At 34.6% G+C, this 25,121-nt stretch overlaps 6 protein-coding genes across 11 annotated transcripts; 3 read left to right on the top strand and 3 right to left on the bottom strand.

The window, feature by feature from the left end:
• Window positions 1-391: 391 nt before the first annotated feature.
• LOC105970148 (uncharacterized) lies at window positions 392-3,607 on the top strand. The gene is made up of 2 exons (XM_012994948.2): window positions 392-2,972; window positions 3,085-3,607. Exons 1-2 carry the CDS (start codon window positions 392-394, stop codon window positions 3,492-3,494), a joined length of 2,991 nt encoding a protein of 996 aa, XP_012850402.2. The 3' UTR covers window positions 3,495-3,607.
• Window positions 3,608-5,044: 1,437 nt separating this feature from the next.
• On the top strand, window positions 5,045-9,216 carry LOC105970078 (uncharacterized). Of its 5 annotated transcripts, none has more exons than XM_012994861.2 (10): window positions 5,045-5,269; window positions 6,187-6,242; window positions 6,348-6,409; window positions 6,495-6,615; window positions 6,695-6,765; window positions 6,876-7,238; window positions 7,337-7,813; window positions 8,313-8,525; window positions 8,632-8,778; window positions 8,857-9,216. In XM_012994861.2, the coding sequence occupies exons 2-10, from the start codon at window positions 6,215-6,217 to the stop codon at window positions 8,992-8,994; spliced, it is 1,620 nt and encodes a 539-aa protein (XP_012850315.2). In that variant the 5' UTR covers window positions 5,045-5,269; window positions 6,187-6,214; the 3' UTR covers window positions 8,995-9,216. The 5 variants fall into 5 exon arrangements, with proteins under 5 accessions (XP_012850315.2, XP_088681560.1, XP_088681543.1 ...); XM_088825434.1 differs by having other exon boundaries at window positions 5,138-5,269; window positions 6,876-7,242; window positions 7,341-7,813; XM_088825430.1 differs by lacking the exon at window positions 5,045-5,269 and adding an exon at window positions 5,756-5,915.
• A 63-nt stretch (window positions 9,217-9,279) lies between these two features.
• On the bottom strand, window positions 9,280-10,382 carry LOC148772150 (uncharacterized). The gene has a single exon (XM_088825438.1). It carries the CDS (start codon window positions 10,335-10,337, stop codon window positions 9,372-9,374), a length of 966 nt encoding a protein of 321 aa, XP_088681564.1. The 5' UTR covers window positions 10,338-10,382; the 3' UTR covers window positions 9,280-9,371.
• Window positions 10,383-11,611: 1,229 nt separating this feature from the next.
• Window positions 11,612-13,185, bottom strand: LOC105970081 (uncharacterized). Its single transcript, XM_012994866.2, has 3 exons — window positions 12,972-13,185; window positions 12,079-12,114; window positions 11,612-11,989 (listed from the first exon to the last, which is right to left on the bottom strand). Exons 1-3 carry the CDS (start codon window positions 13,071-13,073, stop codon window positions 11,762-11,764), a joined length of 366 nt encoding a protein of 121 aa, XP_012850320.2. The 5' UTR covers window positions 13,074-13,185; the 3' UTR covers window positions 11,612-11,761.
• A 2,764-nt stretch (window positions 13,186-15,949) lies between these two features.
• On the top strand, window positions 15,950-18,430 carry LOC148772149 (uncharacterized). Its single transcript, XM_088825405.1, has 4 exons — window positions 15,950-16,247; window positions 17,003-17,119; window positions 17,911-18,005; window positions 18,086-18,430. Exons 1-4 carry the CDS (start codon window positions 16,110-16,112, stop codon window positions 18,264-18,266), a joined length of 531 nt encoding a protein of 176 aa, XP_088681531.1. The 5' UTR covers window positions 15,950-16,109; the 3' UTR covers window positions 18,267-18,430.
• Window positions 18,431-18,899: 469 nt separating this feature from the next.
• Window positions 18,900-20,782, bottom strand: LOC148772148 (uncharacterized). 2 transcript variants are annotated; one of them, XM_088825414.1, is made up of 4 exons: window positions 20,499-20,782; window positions 20,161-20,256; window positions 19,637-19,722; window positions 18,900-19,175 (listed from the first exon to the last, which is right to left on the bottom strand). In XM_088825414.1, exons 1-4 carry the CDS (start codon window positions 20,679-20,681, stop codon window positions 19,160-19,162), a joined length of 381 nt encoding a protein of 126 aa, XP_088681540.1. In that variant the 5' UTR covers window positions 20,682-20,782; the 3' UTR covers window positions 18,900-19,159. The 2 variants fall into 2 exon arrangements, with proteins under 2 accessions (XP_088681540.1, XP_088681537.1); XM_088825411.1 differs by lacking the exon at window positions 18,900-19,175 and adding an exon at window positions 19,258-19,552 and having other exon boundaries at window positions 20,499-20,781.
• Between the last annotated feature and the right edge of the window lie 4,339 nt (window positions 20,783-25,121).

The following is a 25,121-nucleotide window of genomic DNA, read 5'->3' as shown; positions in this document are numbered from 1 at the left end:
TTTTTTCCTTTGCAACTTGCTCCCTAGAAAATAGGACTACTCATTTTATCAGGAATGTGAAAGCCACCTCAGCCATTCCCGATTGCTCAAAGTGCAATTTCATCATAGCCGTTTGATTAAAGAACGATGGACTATTTGATCATAGCCATAAAGAGGGAGCAAGAAAGAAAGTGAAAGAATCGACTTTACTTTTCTTTTTCCTTTTTTTTTTTTTTTTTTTTTTTTTTTTTATTGTAAAGCTTACGATCGAACTATGTAGAACAAAAGTGGAGGATTACCTTCTGCCTTGAAGTTGAGGACTCCCTTTTCTTTTTTCCAGGAAAATCAATTATCTGGCATCATCTTGAAAATCCTTAATTTGTTCTTCAAGAAAACCATCTCCAAGAAAAACATGGTGCACATTGTCTTAACACTAACACTCCTCGTACTTACATGCACTTGCTCAGTTTCGTCCTCACTCATTTCCGATTTCCACGCATTAATCTCGTTAAAACTCGGGTTTCATTCCTCCAATTATGCTATAGCCACTTGGGATTCTTCTAAACCCACCGCACTCTGTTCTTGGAGCGGAATCAAATGCTTCAACAATCGAGTAACCCATCTAAACCTCTCGAATATGGCTCTGTACGGCTCCATTTCCCCTGCAATTTCGAGGCTCGACAAGCTGATCGAGCTCTCCATAGATGGAAACAACTTCACCGGCGAAATCAAGATCGAAAACATGAGCAGCCTTCGGTTTGTCAACATATCAAATAACCAGTTCAATGGGAATTTGGATTGGAATTACTCGAGCCTCGGCAATGTACAAGTGCTCGATGCGTACAACAATAACTTCTCTGCTTATCTGCCGACTGGTTTGTTGAGTTTAAAGAATCTCAAGTACTTGGAATTGGGAGGAAACTATTTCCACGGTCGAATCCCTAAGAGTTATGGCAATTTGATGGAACTGGAGTATTTATCACTGGATGGAAACGATCTTGAAGGGAATATTCCGAAAGAATTAGGCAATCTCACTAATTTGAAGCAGATTCGTTTGGGATCTTACAATGTATACAACGGTGGAATTCCACGGGAATTTGGGAAGTTGGTCAATTTAGTGCACATGGATATTTCGAGCTGTGAATTGGACGGTACAATTCCTCCGGAATTGGGGAATTTGACGTCGCTCGACACTCTGTTTCTGCATATGAATCGACTATCCGGGCCAATCCCGAAGGAATTAGGTAACTTGACAAACCTCGTAAATCTTGATCTTTCTGTCAATGCATTAACAGAAGAAATCCCATACGAATTCGTAAACCTTAAGCAAATCAAGCTTCTCAAACTGTTCATGAACAGATTGCATGGCTCGATTCCGGACTTTATATCCGATTATTCCGAGCTGGAAACTCTCGGTCTTTGGATGAACAATTTCACCGGAACTATCCCGAGGAATCTTGGCGCGAATCAAAAGATCCAAGACTTGGATTTGTCTTCAAACAAACTCACCGGTACAATTCCGAAGCACTTGTGTGCATCGAAACAGCTCAGAATCTTGATTCTACGAATAAACTTTCTTTTCGGCTCGATACCTGACGACTTGGGCGAATGCTCGAGTCTTGTGAGGGTGCGGTTGGGGCAGAACTACTTCGACGGCGAAATTCCGGGCGGGCTCATTTACCTGCCCGAGATAAACTTTCTTGAACTCCACAACAATATGTTATCTGGGATCCTGTCTGAAAACCATAAATCTTCTTCGTCTAACCAAACTAAATTATCCCAAATTAATCTTTCCAACAATCAGCTTTCGGGTCTATTGCCCTCTTCCCTTTCGACCTTTTCTTCCCTCCAAATCCTCTACCTTAATGGGAACAGATTTTCCGGTCAAATCCCTCCTTCTATAGGTGAACTCCACCAAGTAGTAAAGCTCGATCTTCGAGGAAATGCTCTTACAGGCAAAATCCCACACGAAATTGGGAAGTGTTTGCATCTTAACTATCTTGACCTGAGTCAGAATAACCTTTCCGGATCAATACCCGACGAGATATCTAATATTCGAATATTAAGTTACTTCAATGTATCGAGGAACAATTTGACCGAGTCAATACCACAGTCAATCGGCTCCATCAGAAGCCTCACAACCATTGATTTCTCGTTCAACAATCTCTCTGGGAAGATACCGGAATCAGGGCAGTTCTCGTTTTTCAATGCATCTTCATTCGTGGGCAATCCACAGCTCTGCGGGGCCATATTGAACAACCCCTGCAATCTTACAACAATCACAAACCAACGTACAAAATCCCACAACGGGTTCAAACTTATGTTGGCTCTGGTGCTGTTTGTATGCTCCATAGTATTTGCAACAGCAGTTATCAAGGCGAAACCGTTCAAGAGAATCGGATCGAATTCTTGGAAAATGACCGCCTTCCAGAAGGTCGATTTCACCGTTTCGGATATTCTTGAATGTGTGAAAGATGGGAATGTCATTGGCAGAGGAGGAGCTGGGATTGTCTATCACGGCAAAATGGCTAATGGTGTGGAAATTGCGGTGAAGAAACTCGTGGGATTCCACGGTGTAAACAACAGCCACGATCACGGATTTAAAGCTGAGATACAAACACTAGGTAACATCAGGCATAGAAACATTGTGAGACTCATCGCATTTTGCTCGAACAAGGACACGAACTTTCTTGTTTACGAGTACATGAGAAACGGCAGTTTGGGCGAGGCGTTGATGAACGGGAAAAAGGGCGGGTTTTTGAGCTGGAATTTAAGGTACAAAATTGCGATCGATGCTGCTAAAGGGTTGTGCTATCTGCACCATGATTGCTCGCCTTTGATCGTGCACCGGGATGTGAAATCGAACAACATTCTGTTGGATTCGAGCTTCGAAGCCCACGTGGCGGATTTCGGGCTGGCCAAGTTCTTGGTTGATGGAGGTGCTTCACAGTGCATGTCCGCCATTGCAGGGTCTTACGGTTACATTGCTCCAGGTACCGATTTTTGTCTGCCAACAAAATCACGAAAACATCGGTTTCTAATTATTCCACATATTAATTAATTACTTAGAAATTAAAAAAATAAAATTACGAATTGCCATTGTAGAATACGCGTACACATTGAGGGTAGACGAGAAGAGCGACGTGTACAGCTTCGGAGTGGTCCTCCTGGAGCTCGTCACCGGCCGCCGCCCCGTCGGAGAGTTCGGAGAAGGCGTGGACATCGTGCAGTGGGTTAGGTGTTCGACGAATTGCCGCAGAGAAGATGTCACCCGTATCATCGACCCAAGGATCACCGTGGCGCCCAAGGATGAAGCGATGCACTTGTTTTTCGTCGCCATGCTCTGCGTCCAGGAAAACAGCGTCGAGCGGCCCACCATGAGGGAGGTTGTGCAGATGCTGTCGGAGTTTCCCCGCTCCTCGCCGGAATTGCAGTCGTCTTCCTCCGCGATCAGCCACCAACCGCCGCAGCACCACCACCAGAACGGCAAAATTCGACCCGATCTCTTAGTTTGAAAATTAATTAATAATCTCCTAATTAATTAAACTTTTTTTTTTTAAATCTCTTAATTTGTAATATGGGGTTTGATTTATTTCTACAATTATTAAAAAGAAATGATTAAATATAATTGCATAAATTACAATTTTAATTAATTAAACATATTGACAATTAAGTCGAGTTTAAGGAATGAAAAAACTACTCTCTTAAATTTACGCTCTCTTACTCCACCAACTAGACCATCTCTTGTAAGATTCTTAAAACTTACGATTTACTTATATTAGAACGTGCCGTTCGTTCTACGTAACGCATTATAACATTTATACAACTACACCAGTGAATGCACCTAACCGAATTCACTAGAAACACATTCCAAATCAAATTAGAAGGAGGAATTAGAGAAACATAATATAAGTAAAAGAAATTATTCGACGAATTCATTGAGTCTAGGTGATGGTGAATTTAATCAATTTAAGTAGTTGGAAGTATTAGCATTTTTTATTGTTTTCTATTGTTGCATTAGTTGACTCTTTTGTAATTTCTGTATAGTTAATTAATTAATTTGTATTAGTAATTATTATCTAATTATTTATTTCAAAATGTATATTAATTTTGATATAAATTGAAATTATAGCGGGAAAACTGTGCTGCATGTATATGGGCCCCATTTTAGGCCCATAACCAACCTAAGGAAAATGGCCCAAGTAGTTGATAATTATCTTTTTTATTGGACTAGATAAAATAAATTGAATGAGCTAAATCAAATTATCATATACTATCAATTCTTCAATTCTTCACGTGTGATGCACGACTAGCATTACAAAAAAAATTATATGATAATTAAATTGTACTAAAAATAAATAAATTACACTATATTAAAACAATTAGTTATGAAATTTAAATTACTTAAATAACATTAATATTCCTACAAATGTGATCATACAAATCCCAACAAAACACATAAATTAATCAAGTCACCGGACTTCCATGTAGTTTTTATCCGTAAGAAATATTAACCACAAAATAAATTGTTTACTAAAAAAAGAAAAAGAAAAAAAAAACTATATGCGAGTGGATTAGGATTTTGCTAGCCAATTTGCAAACTGATTTGCAACGACGAAGTCATTAGAGAAAAAAAAAACTCGAAAATAAAAGATGTAATTAATTTTAATTTTTTTTTTACAAATATGCCACTACAGATTTGTATGAATGTTGATATTGTTAGTGTAATTTAAATACCACTAGTAAATCTAAATATCCTTAATAAATTTAATTTTAATAGTTCAATACATTTTCGTATTATATATTTCACAAACATTAACAATATTAAAAAACATTAATATACAGTTAAACCTCTATAAATTAGTAGAGTTGAGACTAGCAAAATTCTATTAATTTATCGAAATATTAAATTATCAAACTAATAGTTTAGTAAGATTTTACTGAGTCGGTATTAGAACAAAGACACACAAAGTTTGACCGTCCTAGTTGACTAAAAACACAAAAAGATTCCGCCAACGAAGCAGAGCAACTTGCCGTTTAAACCCTGATTTACTTGCTGCTAATCCAACGGCAAAGGGGCGCTTGTCTCCTGATGGAGGAAACAATCTCAGCCGTCAGATCTCCCCAAGGGTTTTAGTCACAGTCCCCCCCCCACCCACCTCAATTTACACACGCCTCCCTTCTGTTCATTCCTTTCTCTCTCTAACCTCTCTCTCATCTCTCTCTCTCTCTGTGTTTGAAAAAAACCCGCTCTGCTCTGTCGAGAGGAAGAAGTAACCCAACTGAACAGGTCCGTTTTTTTTTTTTTTTCTTTTCCCGCACGTTTCTATTACAAAGCTAAGGATTTTGTCTTGTAGTTGCCCTTTTTTTTTCTTTTTTTTTTTTTTTTTTTTTTTTTCTCATCACGATTTCAAATGGGTAGTGGGATTCAGAAACAAAATTATTCCATTTCTTACCGTTATTTCTCAAATTTTTGGTGATTTTTTTAAAATCATATATTTCGTGCATTTTCCACTATTTTTCGATTCGTTTTTGACATAATAGAAATGGGTTTTTCTTTTTTAATAAAAATAAAAATAATAATAAGAATAATAATAATATCTCAGAAAATATAACAGTTATATATATATGAATGGAGGGGCGCATTTTACTAATAAGTCAAATTTAATTCGTGCATTTTTTGTTTGGATGAGATGAATTTGTGGTAACTGGTTTTTATTACAGTTTAGAGGTAAAGATTTACTCCATTTATAGAGGGCTAAAGAGTCTTCGATTTTTTCGGAAAAAAACCGATATTTTCGGTTGAAAAAATATCCCACATTTCATGGGATTCAGGCTCTCCCTTTTTGACATTAAAGAAAAATATCTTTCGTGTTTATAGAACTCGAGAGCCACGTCGTCGTGTTCGATGGCCTTTTGTTCCATGTTGCTCAAAAGTTAAGTAGTTCTTTCGTACGAATATATATTTCGAAATGCATAAAGGGACAAAGAATCTCGATCCTTTCTATCGGTTTATGTTTGAAGAAAAGAATCCTCTTTTGCAAGGGAGGGGGATATCGCCTTTCTTTATCCGTTATAAGTAGATATTACGGTTACGGCCTTACGGGAATGTTTTGAATTCATCGAGTAAATATTCGGTTTAAAAAAAAAAGGCATCGGCCCCCGTTCTTAACAGTTTTTGTTTTTGCGGTTTTTCGTTTCTTGTAGGTTGAAAGGTTAATTTTGGACATATAAAATGTCTGGGGAGAAGAATGTCGAAGCACGTACGGTCTTTTTGCTTTTTAATCTTTACGATTACGTTTTTTTTTATATATATTTACTTTACGAGTTGTCGTATAATTTGCCCTAACATGCACTCGGTTTTGCAGCTGAGCTGATAGCGTCGGGTCCTAATTCTGATTCCCCAGTCAAACTATCTGAAAAGGATATGGTAATGCTCGGTTATATTAATTAATTTTCGGTGTCGCAAATTTTTTGAGCTTATCTTATTTCATAATTCCGATTTATTTTTCCAGGGTAAAGATGGAATTCCATCTAATTCAATTTCTTCGGTATCTGCCGTGGCCAATCAAACGCCCTCTTTAGAGCAAGGTGTTTATTATCCACCTGCCAACTATTACGATTATTACTATCCAGGTAAAATACGAATTTTATTAGTTTTTTAATTTTTAAATTTTTTTAAAATTATTTTTAATTGTTTTATATATTTCTACAGCTGGATACAATGGCACCTTTGCACAATCGGACGACAAAGGTTACTATAACGCAGCAGGTGGTTCTTACACAGTACGTTCTTGCCCTTCTTCCTGTCTATAAATATATCTTGCGATGTTTTATTATTTAAATTACGGGTTTTTTGTTTTAATTAATTTTTTTAATTTTTATTTTTATTACAGGGTATTCAATCAGACAATGCCTCGATGCTTTATTACCTGCCTAGCTACGGTCCGTATACAGCTGGATATATGGGCGTTGATGGAAAACCGAATTACACGTCATCAGAATATCTTCAACAGCCTTGCGCTTATGGATCGGAAGCATTTCCGTATTATTCATACGGTTCGTCTTATTTGGGGAATGGTTCGGTTGCCAGTGGCTCGGGGAAATCGAACGGATATAATAACAATAATAATAATAACATTGCGAAAACAAATACGAACCTCTCGAGCAAGACTTTGCCGTTTAATTCGAAATTCCAGCACTCTTCGAACTTTTCGAAACCCGTGTATCAAAATCAGCATCTGAAGCCACTAAACAAGGCATGTTTTCGTTGTATAATCTCCGTTTATGAATTCATTTTTATTTTTATCATGCAAGATTTTCTCATATTCGTCCTCGATAATTCAAATAATTGCAGTTAGGTCCCGGTTTCAACGCTACTTCCAAGCTCTCGTCGTTCGCAAACCACCGAAACCTCGGTTCCTACATGCAATACAGTCCCGTGAATTACCAATCCAACACTCGATCATGGTACAACAACAACAACAACAGCAGCTACAGGTACAACAAGCCACGAGAATCTTTCGGGAGAAGCGCGGAAAACGAGGAGCTGACGCGGGGCCCACGATCCGAGAGTAGGACCACTTCTCCGAAGGTGGCTTCGGAGGAGGAGCAAACGGATAAGTACAACTCGCGTGAGTTTCAGACGGAGTACGATAATGCAAAGTTTTATGTGATAAAATCGTACAGCGAGGACGACGTTCATAAATGCATAAAGTACGATGTTTGGTCGAGCACTCCGAATGGTAATCAGAAATTGGATGCTGCTTTCAGTGAAGCCGGTGTTAAAACGAGGGAAACGGGCGTAAACTGTCCCGTTTTCCTATTTTTTTCGGTGAGTTCTCGCTTTTCTATTATTGGTTTTTTTTTGGGGGGCTCGTTTGATAGGAGTAGGGGTGGAAAGTGAAATGGGATTTTAAAATTTTGGAACAATATTATTTTTCATTCCAAAAATTCCAATTTTTTCGATTTTTTTTTGGATCGGATTATTATTTCCGAAAATTACACTCATAATATCTATTCTATTATGAATTTTATATTTTAGGCAAATAAAAGACTGAAATTTTCCAAATCCCATTGATTCCGATAAAAAAAAAAAAATCTGATTTTGGAACGAGTTTTTTCGTACCAATTCCTGAAATTCTGATTTTTCGTTTTTCTTTAGCGGATTTGAAATTAGTTTTTCACTTCCGAAAAAAAAAATCAGAATTTTTCTGAAAGCGCTATTTCCGATCTGGTCCGTCCAATTTCCACCTCTAAATAGAAATGTTGCGATTACATAGGTTATGGTTTCATTGGTTATTTACACACGTCTTATTTACGCTCGTTCTCAGGTTAACGGGAGTGGACAGTTTGTGGGAGTGGCCGAGATGATTGGACAAGTCGATTTCAGCAAAAATATGGATTTTTGGCAGCTCGATAAATGGAACGGCTTTTTTCCAATTAAATGGCACATGATTAAAGACGTACCTAACACACTACTGCGCCACATCATCCTCGAGAACAATGATAATCGCCCCGTCACTTACAGCAGAGACACCCAGGAGGTACTATACATACACATACACATACGTATACATATTTTCATTTTAAATTAAAATCCTTATTTTCTTTTTTATGGAAAACATCGCCTATTTTTTTTTTTCGGGACAGATTGGATTGAAACAAGGGTTAGAAATGCTGCGAATTTTCAAAAATTACTCGGAGAGGACATCTGTACTGGACGACTTCAACTTTTACGAAAATCGCGAGAAATCGCTTAAGGCAAAGCGGAACAATGCCAAACCTGCTTCTGAAACGGTGAGCTTTTTTTTTTTTTTTTTTAAATCATCATTTTTCTTAATGTTTTCGACTATATTTACTGGTTGTGCTGTACAGAGAAATTCGGAAGGTGCAGAAGGGATTACAACCATAGAACAATCCGGAAAGACGAGCCAATCAACAGATCCTTCATCTCTCGTTTCTCTTACTAAAAACCTTTCGCTGAATTCCCAGTCATTACAGAGTAGTATATGAGCGATCGAGCCAATTTTCACAAACACACACGCAGGTTGAAGAATCGGAGAATGCCGCGGTGTTTTATTATCGAGCCTTTCTTTCTTAAAGTTTCTTTTTTGGTATTAGTTTTTGTTGGTTTTTTGATTTAGTGATTTTTTTTTTTTACTTAAAGATTAGTTTCATTTCCATTATATTATGAATCGAGTATCTTTAATTTTTATTAATTTCTAATTTCGTCTAGCTATATAATTCTTATTAATTTATTTAATTAATAAACATAATTAATAAACAGAAAAAAAACCGTAAATAAGAATTTTCAATAAATGTAATTAAAAGTACTTCAAATGTGCATAGAAACAAAAAAACTTGGATATTAAAAAAAAAAAAACCAATTTCTAGTCAAAATACCTTACTCTATGGTTCATCTGATACTGAAAAATATCCTCCGGCCCACCGTCGTGGTTGTCCCTTACGGTGAACGGCGGCACCGGCACCACCGGCGGCGCATACAACCGTCCCAACGACCTCGGGCTGGTGTCCACCAGACCTCGCCCCACAGCGGGCCCAGTCGACTCGTAAAAGATTTGCCCCTTGAACGAGAAATTCCCGCTGGTCGACGCCGCCGCCGCCGCCCCACCAAACTGCACGTCGTTGTCGTTACTAAGAAACATCCTCATCGGATTCTGATAATCGATTACAGCTGGTGGATAGTGAATCGGAAAATGATTCATCCACTCCAAATCGACCCCTCTGAACTCTACCCCACCCGGCGGAAAGAAGCCCCCCGGCTGCGATTGGCCGAATCTCGCACACGCGAAATCCGCCGCGCTCGTATCGTGGTGGTGGTGGTGGCTATGGATTAAACCCCCCGCGCTCCCCTCTTTGCTCCGCCTCAGCAAATCGATCCTCGATTTTACATGCCCGGCCCTGTTGCCGAGGTAGGCTGCGAATTCCCTCAGGCCGGCCTCCGTCATGCCTTTGAGAAACCCCGGCCAGGTCGGGTACTTGGCCTCGAAGTTCTTCTTCCGGAGCTTCTCGAGCTCCTCGTCGATTTTCCGCTTCCGGTCGTGGAAGAAGTCGGAGAGGCCGAAGTTTTTGTTGCCGGAGTCTTTGTTCTTGGATTTGTAGATGTCAATTATGCGGCGGACCTGTTCGGGGTTCGGCGGCCAGATTTCGGGCTCGGCGGGCCCCGCCGCCGCCTTATCTTGCTTCGGGCCATAGATTATCATGCACGCGCCCACGTCGCAGAGTGTCGTGAACTCGTGCATTTTTCGAACGAGGCCCTCTTTTCTCTTCTTGAATGTTATGTTTCTTGATTTCTCCTTGTTTATCAGTTCCATGTTCAACTTTGCCCTCCCCATTATTATTATTCCTTAAAATATAGTACACACAAAACACGTGTTAGAAACAAGAGAGAGAGAGAGAGAGAGAGAGAGAGAGAGAGAGAGAGAGAGAGAGAGAGAGGCAACCTTTTGAAGTTCTTGGAAAAGTGAAATCTTGTTATGGGTAATGCTAAATGAGTGTGTAAAATTGTATATATATATACATACATATTTAGTGGATTATGGCAAGATCTATGCCATAATAAGACATGTGATTCTCTTGCAATGATTATGGAATTCCCCACGTGGTTTAATTTGGAAGTAGCATTAATTATTTTCCTTGTATGCTCAACGGTCTCTCCCAAGAAACGGGAATTGAAATTTAAAAATTGCGCCTTTTTATTGGTAATTTTTTTTGTTTGGGTAAATTACGAAAACCCCCTTCAGGTAAGGCTTAATTACAAAAACACCCTCAATATTTGTGTAATTACAAAAAAAAAACGGACTCGAGTTTGACGGTGTATTCTAAGAGAACATGTGTTTTCTCTGTTTTATTACCATTGAGTAACTTGAACAAACAAAAAACATGTATCGAAACCTTACAATGAAACCCCTTATAAATGTTAACATTTACGGTTAATCTCTTAAAGCCGTAACAATAACGACTATGAGTCTATGATTATGGGTGGTGGAATTCCTTATAAATCCCTTATATGTAATATTATCACTTTTGTACTCATTTTATCACATTTTATCACTATGAGTCTATGTTAACATTTACGGTTAATCCCTTATATGTAATATTATCACTTTTGTACTCATTTTATCACATTCGAGCTCCACATTTTGAAGCAAGATGACCATAAAATATGTTTTTTGGCTTGTATATATATTAGATTTTGGTGCATCAGAAACTGTACTTTTACACAAAACGAATACAAACTAGAGCACATTCAACAGAATCTAGATGATTATGTTGAATTTGACACCATAAGAGTGGGGGTGTAAGAAGTTTCATAGTTGATGGGTAGATGTAATTATCCAAACAAGAGGGGTTTTTTCGTAATTTAACTATACTTTAGGGGCGGTTGTAATTCACCCTTTTAATAATTATAAAATGAAGAATACGTTGTAATTTTATCAATTATTAAAAGGGTAATTTTATAAACAACTACGTTATAAAATTTCGAAATTACAGAGCTTTTTAAATACACTACAAAGTAAATAATATGATTACAATAACCCCCGAGGGTAATTTGGTCCGCTAATAGTAGTATCGGACGAATATTATATGAAATTAAAAATAACACGAATTGAAACCGAAACTGAACCCGATAATAACATACCAAAAGATCTAATACTGAATAGTCATTACAGTAACCATACAAAAGATGATCTAATAGTGAACCTAATCATTAATCAAATGTCATAAATAAAATTAAAAAAATACCATAAGATTTAAACTAAGTAGAATCGAGGAAGACTCCAATCGAAGCAAAGAGCGTAACATGAAATGCAGCTGTATAAAGAACATAATTAAAAGATTTCTTTTTGAAAAGTTCCAAACGCGCCTTCGCATTTTCAATGTCCTGTTTTTTAGCGAGCAACAGCGTGGTGTAATTGTTGATGTCTTTTTGAAGTTTGGTTTCAAGATCCGAAACCTCTTTTAAATCGTCGATAATTTGTCCTTGCTGCATAAGTTCAAAAAATGTTAGACAGCTCTATAAAAACTATAAAATCGAAAAAAAAAACGTAATGAACTTTCGATTAATTATCTCACCAATATGGCGTGCATTTCACGTTCAAACTCTTTTTCCTAGAATAAAAAAACAAATAAATAGATTATGATACAATAATTAAAAAAAAATATATAGTAAGAAAAACACACATAATCCAAATAAAAGAAAAGGAATCACCAGATCTTCTTACCCCTAATTGTCCAAATAAATCCAAGTAAAATGAAATCTTTCACAGATTAGATAGCATTATATATTCTATACTTTTTAACTACTTAGGCCTCGTTTGGTTGGGGAGATAAGATTAGCCAAGATAAAATTAAATAATCTAATGAAACCCAATTGTATTATCGAACGTTAGAAGATCCAATAAACAACATGCCTAAAAGGCAAGATAACATAATATTTGCGGGTCGACCCGACAAGTTATTGGGATAACAAACATAAAAAAAAAGTCTCATTATTTAGTTAATCATCGCTAATCTCCCCAACCAAACGAGATCTTAAAACGCTAATCAAACCACGACTTTATTTTTTTCTGAAAAGCCCAGCCCAAACAAACAACACGCTTAACGGGCTCTAATTGTCGTAAATTCAGGCCCATATTCCCTAATTAGAGGGGCCCACTTGAATTTAATTAAGCTAATCATACTTAATTAACAGCCCAAAACCTATATTAATTGGTAATTTCAGAAGTAACCACAATCTATATTAGGATAATAGCAAATTATAAGAAAAGGCTAATTAAATCTATGACAGCAGCAGACCAAAAATCCTATGATCCAAAGCTAATGAATTGAGCATACTAATAATTAATTTCGAATTAATTACTTTGGAGTGGGATAGAGAGAGAAAATTAGGGTTTTTCTCTGATTTAGAAACAAAACTAAAAAAAAAAAAAAAAAAAAAAAAAATAAATTAAAAGAGCTACACCTACCGAAGCTGTAGAGTAAAACACCTTCGGCTTGTATGAAGCGGCGGCAGAAATGCGGCGGATCTGTGAAACACGCGCCAGTGAACGGAGATACGACGTGGCCATGTCGTCGGCGGTTTAGAGTGAGAGTGAGAGTGAGATGAGAGAGAAAGAGAAGATGAGCCGCCGTAGAGAGGGTTTAGGGTTTGGGCTCCAATCAATGTTTATTCTATGGTTAAATACAAAAACACCCCCGTACTACATACTTTGTATCATATTACCCCTGTCAAAACCCCCCCTATTGTTACATTTTCTTCAAAATCTGTTTTTATTTGGACGAGAATACCCTTGCTGAAGTCTATAGATATAAGGGTTTGTTTGAGCTATTTTTTGCTATACTTTTTAATATTTTCGGCCGATTTTACTTGAGACATTTTGATATTTTTATTTTTTTCTCCAAAACATCTGATTGCTTGGACTTTTTTTTTTAATTTTATGAATAAAACCTTTTATTTTTGTCATTTTGAATTTTTTTGTTTTTTTTTTCTCGAATGCCTTCCAGTAGTTCAAATTCTCAACAATCATAGCAAGGGTCTTTTTCTTAAATGTCTTCCGGTTGAGAATTTGAACTACCGAAAGACATTTAAGAAAAAAATAAAGAAATTCAAAATGACAAAAATAAAAGATTTTATTCAGAAAATAAAAAGATCCAATCAATTAGATACGAGGTGGCGTTTTTTAATTTCGGAGCTTAGATGAAACACTGTTAAAGTCAAATGTCGGACAACTAACAACGAGGCCCACATTGAGACAATTTTTCAAGCACGAAGGGGCAAATAGATGCAATCGAAGGGAGTAAAGTGATACCGAGCCAAAGTATAACGGGGGAAATGTAATTTACCATATTACCTATTATTAAATGTGCAAATTGCACATCGCCCCTATAAATTTCTAATTTTTGCACTTTACCCCTCAAAATTTAGAGAACGAATGTTGAGAGAGAAAAACCGTTAAACAATTATTAGTAATTCCTATTTTCTGTTTATGAGAATTACTTTTGATGCCCGGTTCTTTTGCTAATTACAAAATGGTACATGATTTTTACTCAACACTTCAAATTTGGGGTAGAACCCTCATAGTTTAAGAAATTGACATTCAACATCACCTGCATTCGACAAATGGCATATCCATGTGATGTCCTAATTTCATCCTATATGCCATCTATAATGGGTCTAGGGGTGTGAACGAGCCGAGCTCGAGCCGAACTCGCCTCTTTTGGCTGGCTTGAGCTCGAGCTCGAGTCTATTTTGTCGAGCTCGTCGAGTTCCTCTTTTTTTGGCTCTAGCTCGAGCTCGTGTCAATTTTGTCGAGCTCTAGCTCTTTTTTTTTTTTTTTAATATTTTTTTAATTATTATTTTATTATTAAAAATTATTTTAAAAAAATACAAAATAAAAACTAAATTGTAATTAGGGTTAATAACATTTTGCCACCTATACTTTGTCCGTTTTTGCGCTTTGCCACCTTAACTAAAAAAAGTTGCACGGGCACACCCAAACTCCTTTTTTTGACGCACATAACCACTTAAGGGGAATATTCTGGCGAATCTTCTCATTTTTCCGGCGCACGTGCGATGCACATGCTTAATGTGAGGACTTTTTAGTCTTTTAATATGAAGATATCATGTGGGGTTAAAATTGAAAGTTCGAAAGAATGAAATTGAAAGATTGAAAGTTCCAAGGGGTGAAACTGAAAGATATTAAACTCTCATTCTTCTTCTTTAATGGAAGTCTATCCCCCATTAATCTGTTCTTTGAACTAACATCAACTTTTGAAAAAAAATCCAAGCTTTAAAAAAAACAAGGGGTTATCTTCTCATCATCAATTTAATCAAAAATCTTGTGAGATGATCTTGGTCCTCAATTTGGAACTTTCCTCGATGTTCCTCCTGATTGTCATATTGAGTTCCAAAAACGAAAGTTCCATATTGAGCCCATAGGTTTACTCACAAATTCTTCCTAGTCGCACACCACGCGACTCCACATGTTGCTGCTCTTTTTCTGCTACTTCATCTGCACTGTATCCCACCTTTGTTTTCATAGTTGAATTTCTTACACAGACACATTTCTACAACACAATTAATTTCAACATTTACTGTAAACCACAAAAACACATTGAGAATTAGAAAGAAAGAGAGAGAATTGCCTGCATAGTGGAGCATTCGAAGCATTGGAAAGGGTTTCTTTGAAAAATATTAATGGGGAGAAACTCCCATAGAAGAAGACCCACTCCCATGGAAGAAGAAGACCCACTCCCATGGAAGAAGAAGACCCACAACTCTATTTCATTTAATTTAGAATTTGGGCAAGTTTTAAATGAAGTTCAATTGAGTCCTTAAACTTTCAGCTTTATCCCACATGATATCTTCAGATTAAAAGACAAAAAAATCCATGTATTTAGTCATGTGCATCGCACGTGTGCCGGAATCTTTCAAGATTCGCCGGAATATTCCCCCTAGGTGGTTATGTGCGTCGAAAAAATGAGTTTGGGTGTGCACGTGCAACTTTTTTTAGTTAAGGTGGCAAAACGCAAAAACGGGCAAAGTACAGGTGGCAAAATGCTATTAACCCTTGTAATTATATATATTTTTAATATTTTTATTTATTTCTATAATATTTTATATTATTATACATTATTTAAATAAAAATAACATATAAAAAATAAAAAAATAATAATAAATAAGGCTCGCGAGCCGATGAACAACTAAAAACCGGCTCGAGCTCGGCTCGTCAAAAAGCTCGAGCTCGAAAAACTCGAGTCCGAGTTCGAGCATTTTACGAGCCGGCTCGTCGAGCTCACGAGTCGGCTCGGCTCGTTCACCACCCCTAAATGGGTCTATTATTGATTTCTAATATTATCAAAAGTTGGTTGAACTATAATTATCAAAAATTTAATTAAAAAATATAAAATAAAGGGTGGGTTACCCATTGAGCAATCCAATATCAGTGGGATTAAATGAAAATATTAGGACCAAGATCAAAATTTGAGTACTTATAGGACTAAAAACTCTATCGAGTCAAAATTATAGGATCAAACTCCAATTCTCGGAACTCCAATTTTCCTATAAGTAGTCAGCAGCAAAGTTTGCCATATCTACTTGATTGATGGCTGCGTTTCAACATATGGCTCGATTTTCGAAATTCACTTCTCCAATCACCGCCTACGGTTTCTTCTCCAGACGGATGTCCCGATTCGTCAAGCCCGACGGAGATGGTGGAGTTCTCGTTGACAGAAGGGCGTTGGTAATTTTTTTTTTAATTTCTAGATCTCTGCGAGAATTGTGAAATTTCAATTATTTTTTTTGTTTTGTTGATATGGTTGAGAAATTGAGTTTTCGATGTTACATAATTAGGATGTGAATCAGAAACGAATTTCGACTCTCGCAGATTCTGATTTGAATTTTTTCGATTTTGGAACAATATATCCAATTACGATCATTTCGATTTTTTTGGATTTAAATTGGATTATTATATGAAATTTCGAATATATATATATTTTTTTAATTTTGGAACAAAGTCAATTTTTTTTTATTATAATTTTGGAACCAAGTTTTTTTATTCTAATTTCCGAAATTCTGATTTCCGATTCTTCAGAATTTTAATTTCGTTGGAACGGAATTGAAACATGTTTTTTTATTTCTGTAAAATTTTGGTATTATTAATGAAGTGTTGTTATTTCCAATATGATCCACCAGATTTTTTTTTTACTTTTTCTTTCCTAACTAGTCAGATTGCAGATTTAACATGTGGAGGGGTTGTATGTTTTTTTATACTTATGTATTGATATTTTATATATAATTATTGGCAATAGAACTAGACACTTGTACAGATTAATTGTCTGATTAAGCAAGCATTATATCGTATTATGAATTTAGTTTAGACTTTATTGATGAAATAAATCTATATAGATATAGATTTGCTAAGGAAGGTCCAAATATAAATAGACATATATGGATTTCTTCAGAGTGTTGATATACCATCCCCATTTGTGTGTGCAGATTTTGCAGTTAGAAGCCGAAGGTATCCCAAGAACGCTTTCCAAAAAGTATGCAGACATAGTAGCTTCTACTTTGGAAGAAAGTCATCGGAATGGTTTAAATATTGTTAAGCAGGAAGTAAGTGTTCAACTCTGCAATGGTTATTTGTCAATTATTTAAAGTGTCCGTAAAGTGTTCACTTTTAGATTTAAATAACACAATGTTCTTTTTTCGAGCTTAAAAGGAAAAATTACGGATTGTGAAATGAAGTTGTTTTGGTTTGGTGGTACCTCTTCTTCTTTATTTTATTTTTCGCTTTCTTAGTTCAACTAACAATAATTCTGGATATTGTTGTCCCCTTTTCTCCCATTTAATGATTTTAAAGTGCAGTCTATGAAGTTTTCGTAAAAACATTTACTTTTTGGATTTTGTTTCATAAGCATGGAATTATAGTTGGCGGCTAGCTTTTTAATATCTATGTTGTCTACTTGGCATATTCTTACGGGATATTTGTTTGGAAGCATTTTTATTTCGTTTTTATTGATTCCCCAAAACAAAATTGTATTTATTAAACTTTTCAAATATTTTTCTCAAAACAATTTCAAAAGTTTCTGTGACTGCTACAGTAAAATGGTAAAAATGATTTGACTGCTACAGTAAAATATGTCTTCACGAAAAAACAGATAAATATCACTTCATCTTTCAATTGTTTTCTTCTAAAATACTTTTTTCTAACACCTTTAAACATGATTTGACTCATACAGTGTATTTTGTCTCCTTCCAAAATATAAACAAACATTACTTTCATTCTCAGATTCTTCTCCCAAAACATATTTCCTCAAAATGAAATCAAAATAAGTTTCAAAAGGCTTCCAAACATTGCCTTAATTCTTTTATATTATTATTCACTTGTTATGTTTCTGATTCAGGATTTGCTGTGCCAAGTCAAAAACCATCGCTACAATATTATAAATGAGCGTCAAAATCTCACGAACGGTCTTAAGATAACGAGTGTGGAAATGAGGTATGCTTGTCAATTATTTAAGTTTATATTTCCAATTTGATAATAGTATATAATTAATAAGTTTTGTAACGAACAAACAGAAATGCGGCTGCCGAGCCTACTAGTGATGAAACAGATTTGGAGATGAAAAAACCGAGGCCCAGTTTCGAAGAGGCAGCATCGCGTGCATTTAGGCGGACTCTGGGGTTCGTATCCTTATATGTTGTTAGTTTTGCTGGTCTCATCGGTGTTGTCCGTACACGTAAGAATCATGGTGTTTAGATTCACGCCCGTCCGTCTTAGATAACGTGTATTTCAGTTTTTATCTTAGATTATATGTATGTATCTCTATCTCTAATTTTCAATTTTAATATTGTAGTGTGCTTATTTAAATAAATCTGTAAATATATTCCTCTGGTTTGCAAAAATATTTTTTTCGTCTTTAATTTTGATTTATTGAACTTTTTATTTTTTTTTTAAGTTTTTTTCTTTAATTTCTTTTGTTTGTTTTAAATAGTTTTTTAAATATAATTTTTTTCTAGCTGATTTAGCAAATCGAAATCTACTACATACTTAATTAACAAAATCCACTATTTAATTAACATAATTCACTATGTATTTTTTTTTTAAATTTCTTGTCTTTTTCCACGGGGTTTATAAATCGACTACTCACTCGTCAAAAATCGACATTTACTAAACGTAATCCACTATTCAAAATCCACTATTCACTGAAAATGCACTGTAAGCACTATCACCGACCCACCGTTCTAATATAATCCGCTATACGTTGCGCATGAGAATTCGAATCCACTATTCAATGAATTCGAAACCACTACTAAATGTAAACGTCGTCGTTCTCCACTCCTCTATTACCCAGGCCTGCATCAGGTATATTTGTCGGCAAGAACGGCGATATTAACGTAATCCACTAAATTAATGTAATTTGGTTACAAACTGTAGTAGCCAACTTCAACAAATATAGACACACACAAATCATCGGTACTAAAAAAATACAATTTGCTTTGCAAGGAGAAATAAAGAACGACTTTAACAAATCTAATAAAACTACCACTATCTCTTTGTTTATTTTCAAATAATGGCTAGGAAATGGACACCAAAACGACGCCGTTGCCGCTACCAAAGTAGCAGAGTTATCCAAGCATCACCCGACTTAGTCATCCGCTTCGCCTGCTATGGACATGAACCGAAGAAAAAGAAGGCAACAAAATATCATTTCAATTCATTCAAAAATTTTCTTTTCCAAAAGCAAGAATTTGAAAACCTACTATAATCTCGTCAAAATCCACTACAAAATCATAGAAGTCCAGGATGTTAACGTCATTCACTACGAAATCATCCTAATCTACTACAAAATCAATTACAAAAATAACAAAAAAAACTACGAAAACAACAAATCAGTATATTATTCTGAAATATCCCATATCTCATCGTAATTTAACGGGGCTATTTGCTCTTAATTCTTAACTCTATACAACACCCCCAAGTAAACTAAGAAGGACGCAACCACCAGAGCGTGCGGAATTAATTCAAGCACTGCGTCTTCAAACCTGTCACGCAATTTCTTAGTCTCCGGATTTATTTCAGCAATCGTAAAAATAATTAATATGTATATATATATAAAACTGGAATACTTTTCCGCGGTCGTTCTGTTAGGATCTCCAAAGACAAAATCACGTTTGAAGTCTACGTATTTGTACAACGAACGAAAATAAATATCCTGCATAAATAACAATATAATGGATGAAGAGAAAAATGGACCATCCATATTAATTATCCTAATAGAAACATGCCAAGTTGACAAAATACTCGTCTCTCGTCCATGAAACAAAATAAATAACAATGTACTTTTTTTTTACAGGTAAACTTGTAATTTCTCATCTGGGATATTTGAATAATGTAAGGCTTCGTTTGGTTGGGGAGATTAGCCATTATTAACTAAATAATTTGACGGGTCGACCTGTAAATATTATGTTATCATGCATTATCTTGCCTTCTATGCATGCTTTCTACTGGATTTTCCAAGGTTCAATATATGATGGGATTTGATTAGAATATTTAATCATATCTTGGCTAATTTTATCTTGCCAACCGAACGGGGCTTAAAAATATTGCCAGATAACACAATTTCACAGTTCAACACATACTAATTTATTACCTTGTTAACCACATAAACATTCGGACTTCTATTCAAAACACTAGTTATTATCGGTACATGCTTCCCCTGAATGCCTTGTGCTTCCAAGTGCCTTTCCTGTACACAAATTTGTAACAAAACATACTATGCTTAAATTTAACAATAACTCAATTATTTTATTGGAGCTTGAAACGTCCAACAAAAAAAAAACTCATTAGAAGCCAAGATAAGCCATGATTATATAATTTTGGCGGGTCGACCCGGCAACAATTTATTGGGATACTAAACATCAAATTAAGTTCAACTATTTAGTTGATCATGGCTTATCTTGACAATCATATATATATAAAGGGAATTACCAGATCAGTTCTGTCAATACGAATTCCACCGTCATCATACGGTTTGACTAATCGGGACATCCCGTCATCGTACGGTTTGACTAATCGGGACATCCGCCGCGAAGAAATTGAGGAGAAGAAACCGCAGGGATTGATCGGAGAAGTGGATTTTGAAAATCGAAATATACGCTGAAACGCAGCCATCAAGGAGATCTCGCAACCGGCAGCCCTAGAATTGCCTGCCTCTTATGTATTATATATTTTTCGGCAAAGTTCAGTTTGCACCTCTGAATTATAGGGTATGTATTAGAGACCCCTAAATTACAAAATATATCAAAATGACCCCTCTAGTTCCAATCCTTTTGTGTTGGCCGTAAGTTGACTTTTTTCAAATTAATTTTTTTGATATTTTTACCCCTCACTTGTTACGTACATGTATATGTATAAAGATATACACAATTTATTTTATGTATAAAGATGAATATATTTTGCCCCATAATATTTTATATTTTCTTAACCTATTAATATAGGAAAATATTTAATTTATATTTTTATTTAGTTAATAGAATTGGTCTCACATTGTACTAATTAACATCTTTATTTTTTGTCTAAAAATAAGATTTATCTCATAATCAATTTATTGCCTAAAATTAGAATTTTATTTAGCTCTTGTTTTTTCTTTTGAAGAACTCAATTTTGGAGGAAGAGATGTGCAAAAAAAAAGGGCAAAATACACTTTACCCCCTTGTACTATGATGTCCTATGTAACACTTACTCCTTGTTCTATGAAAAATACACTTACCCTCCTATTTTAATGGTCAACCTATTTGACTCTTAACGGTGTTAGTAGTAAAATAAATTTAATATATTTTTATTCTTACTAAACGACACATTTTCTTTACTTAAAAAAATATTACATGTACTATGAAAATATTAAATAAATATTTAAGATAGCAATTCTTTTTTAAAATTCGGATTAAATATAATTTACTTGTTAAATATTTATTTTAAAAAATTAATATTTAAACAGTATAATTTTTCATGTATTATTTTATACAACCAAGTAGCAAGTATATTTTTTCATATTCTGAGTTAAATTATTTAACTCGTTAAACATTGTGTACATTGAATTTTAACATTTATTTGTAACATTAAATTTCGTATAGTTAATCCTAAATGTAAAAGGCTTAAATGAAATTTGATGTTACAAATAAATAAAATAAATTATTAGAATATATCGTTAAAAAAACACTACCGTAGAATTACAATTTTTAATATAAATATCTAATGATTAAATATTTTAATCCTATATGTAAAATTTTATACATGTTAAATACTTATTTAATATAATTATCCACAATGAAAAAATATTTTTTTAATAAAAATTAGGTGTCCTTTCTTATGAATTATTAAAAAATATATTGAATTGAAAAAGTAATAATATTTTTCTTATTTAAATTTAAAAAATATTATTATCTTAAATATTTATTTAATTTATTCATAGTACATATATTATGTTTTTAAATAAAAAAATTGTTATTTAGTAAGAATTATTAAAAATATATTAAATTTATTTTACTACTAACACCGTTAAGAGTCAAATAGGTTGACCATTAAAATAGGGGGGTAAGTGTATTTTCTATAGTTCAAGGGGGTAAGTGTTACATAAGGTATAATACAAGGGGGTAAAGTGTATTTTGCCCAAAAAAAACTTATATATATGTAATAGTAATAAGGGTAAAAAAAAAAAAAGGTAATTTCCGCCCCAAAACTAGTAGAGTTAATTTTTTAATGTTTGACTAGAAAAGACATGGGGCTATTTGGTAACTTTTGTTAGAATTGTGTATTTTTTTCCCATTAAAATTGTCATTTTACTTAATATTAATTTTATGGAAAAATTATTTAATTGTTTAGAGAAATATTTGGTTGTTATATTATTAATAAAAGTAAAGTTGCTCCTGATAAACTTTTGAGATTTAATGGCAACATTGATTTGCAGTAAACTACCGAGCCCTGTCATGGGTAGGGGTGGAAATCGGACGAATCGGATCGGATTTGGGTGTTTCGGAAAATTTCCGATTTTTTTCGGAAGTCCAAAACGCCTTCCGATTCCGATTCCGGTTTTTTCGGAATTTTCGGAAAATCGGAAATTTTCATGTTCGGAATTTTTTAGAATTTTCCCAAAAAAAAAAAAAAAAAAAAAGGAAAAAATTGATCACCGACACAGTAGCCAAATTGCAAAGATTGCAAAGAGAAACATCAAACAAGTAATCTTCACAAATACGAGAGACTCACACAAATACGTTGGTGGTGGTCGTCGGAGAGCCGGGAGGCGCTGGTGGTGGTGGTGGTCTTCAGAGAGCCGGGAGGCCTGGTGGCGATGGTGGTCGTCGGAGAATTGGGAGGCGCTGGTGGTGGTGGTCGTCGTCGGAGAACCGAGATGCGCTAGTGGTGGTGGTCGTCGGAGAATCGGAAGGCACTGGTGGTCGTGGTCGTCGGAGAAGGCACTGGTGGTGGTGGTGGTGGTGGGGAGAAAGAAAGGTCGATGACTGCTGAGAGAGAGTCGGAAAATTAGGGTTTCTAAGTAATCTTTATCTTTATATATAAAAGAAAAGTTTTGACTCGAAACCCTAATCTTATTTTTGTGAATTATTTGTAAACCTAGGGTTATTTTCGGTAAACAAAATAGATTACTTGACAGTTTCTTGCCAGTTTTTTCGATCCCCTGGAGTTTTTTCTCAACTCCTAAGCGGTTTTTGAGTTTACACGATTTAGAAAAGAAAAAAAACAGAAAAAAACTTCCCACAATATATTTAAAACTGCATAACTGTGATTATATAACACCCAAAATAAAAAAACACAGAGTAGCAGTACCAGTCCTCCGTGTCTATCAAACCTTAAATTGATTTCCAAACGCAATTCAAACTCCCAGTATGGCTTTTAAAATCGCAATATTGTTGCGTGAATCAAATCAAAACTCCTGTCACCAAAATCCTCTAATATTTTTGTTCGAATTGGTATATATATATATATATATATATATATATATATATATATATATATATATATATATATTTTTTTTTTTAATTCATAGATGAAGAAAGCAGCCCATAATTTTTGTAATTTTTTTAATAACGACACTGTAGTTTCACATAGTGTTTGTATTTACTTTTATGTTTGGCGAGAATGTATATGCATGTTTAGTGTGGCTTGGGTTAAATGTGGGTGAATTTTCCCCTCCATTTGTTAATTCATTTGAGATAAATGATTTATGATTGGATGTTTCTATGTATTTTGTTGGGGTAAACTGCATAAAACCTCCCTGTGTTATGTAAAACATGCATCGAATTCCCCTGTTTTAATTTTATTGCGTAGAATCCCTCTGTGTTTTATTTTATCGTGCACGAAATCTCCAATTCCATTAACATTTAACACCGTTAACTATTTAGGAGATTTCATGCAAGTTTTTCATAACATAAGGGGGTTTGGTGCATGTTATTTAAAATACAAGTGGATTTTATGTAAAATTTATTTATTTATTTAAAAATTGAATTATTTTTTTGAAATGAAGTCGAATACATTTATTCAATTTTTGGAAGTCGAATTTTCAGAATTATTAATATAATTATTTATATCAAAACTAAATTCGAATTTTCATATTATTTATATTCATTGACATATAATACATCCATGATAAATTATACAAATATATAACAATAATGATATTATAAGTATATAATTTTAATTTTTATAAAATACATTGATAAATACTTTTATAATTCAAAATTGAAAATTTCCAAATTTATTTATTTAGTTTCAATTTTGATGAAATTGTTTTTTAAAAGAAATGGAATCAAATTTTGGAAATCCAAATAAGAAAAACAATCTTCTAAAATTTAAAAAATTAAATTGGAAACGACAAAATTACAAGAGAAAAAAACTTGTTAGAAATTTCATCCTTACCACTAGTTTTAATTTTTTATATTGCAATTGAATAAATGTGTTTGACTCAATTTAAAAAAAAAAATCAAATTTTAAATAAATAAAATATTTTTGCATAAATCCCCATATATTGAAGAAAATATGCACCAAACCCCCTTGTGTTTTGAAAAACTTGCATATAATCCCCTAAATAGTTAACGGTGTTAAATGTTAACGGAATGGGGATTTCATGCAAGGGAAAATAAAACACATGCAGGGGGGTTCTACGCAATAAACTTAACACAGGGGGTTTGGTGCATGTTTCCCATAACACAGGGGAGGTTTATGCAGTTTACCCTATTTTGTTGCTTTAGATCTTTCTCTTGGGGCTAAGAGTTAATTATGAGCAACGACGAAGAGAAGAAGTGTGCGCTATGTGCGGAATAGATGGATTGGACAAACCAGCAGTTCATGTCTTGCAAATGCGGCTATCAATCGATGATTATTCCACATAAAAATGTTCTTTTTTTTAATTTCTTTGATTGCAGCTTATTATTAAAGGATGATTTTACGACATAATGTATCGTGCTTCATGATACATATTGGGGTTACAGGAATTTATGAACACTAATGTGTATTCATGATTTACAACACATGTGGTTTTTTATCTTCTTTAAATGAGTATAATGATAATGACTGCATATTACCGTAAATTAACTTACG

Source organism: Erythranthe guttata, chromosome 2 (genome assembly GCF_056151865.1).
Source record: "Erythranthe guttata isolate IM_541 chromosome 2, IM_541, whole genome shotgun sequence".
Classification (NCBI taxonomy): domain Eukaryota; kingdom Viridiplantae; phylum Streptophyta; class Magnoliopsida; order Lamiales; family Phrymaceae; genus Erythranthe; species Erythranthe guttata.
The sequence above is the reverse complement of the archived record's forward strand: the minus strand, read 5'-3'. Positions and strand labels throughout refer to the sequence as shown.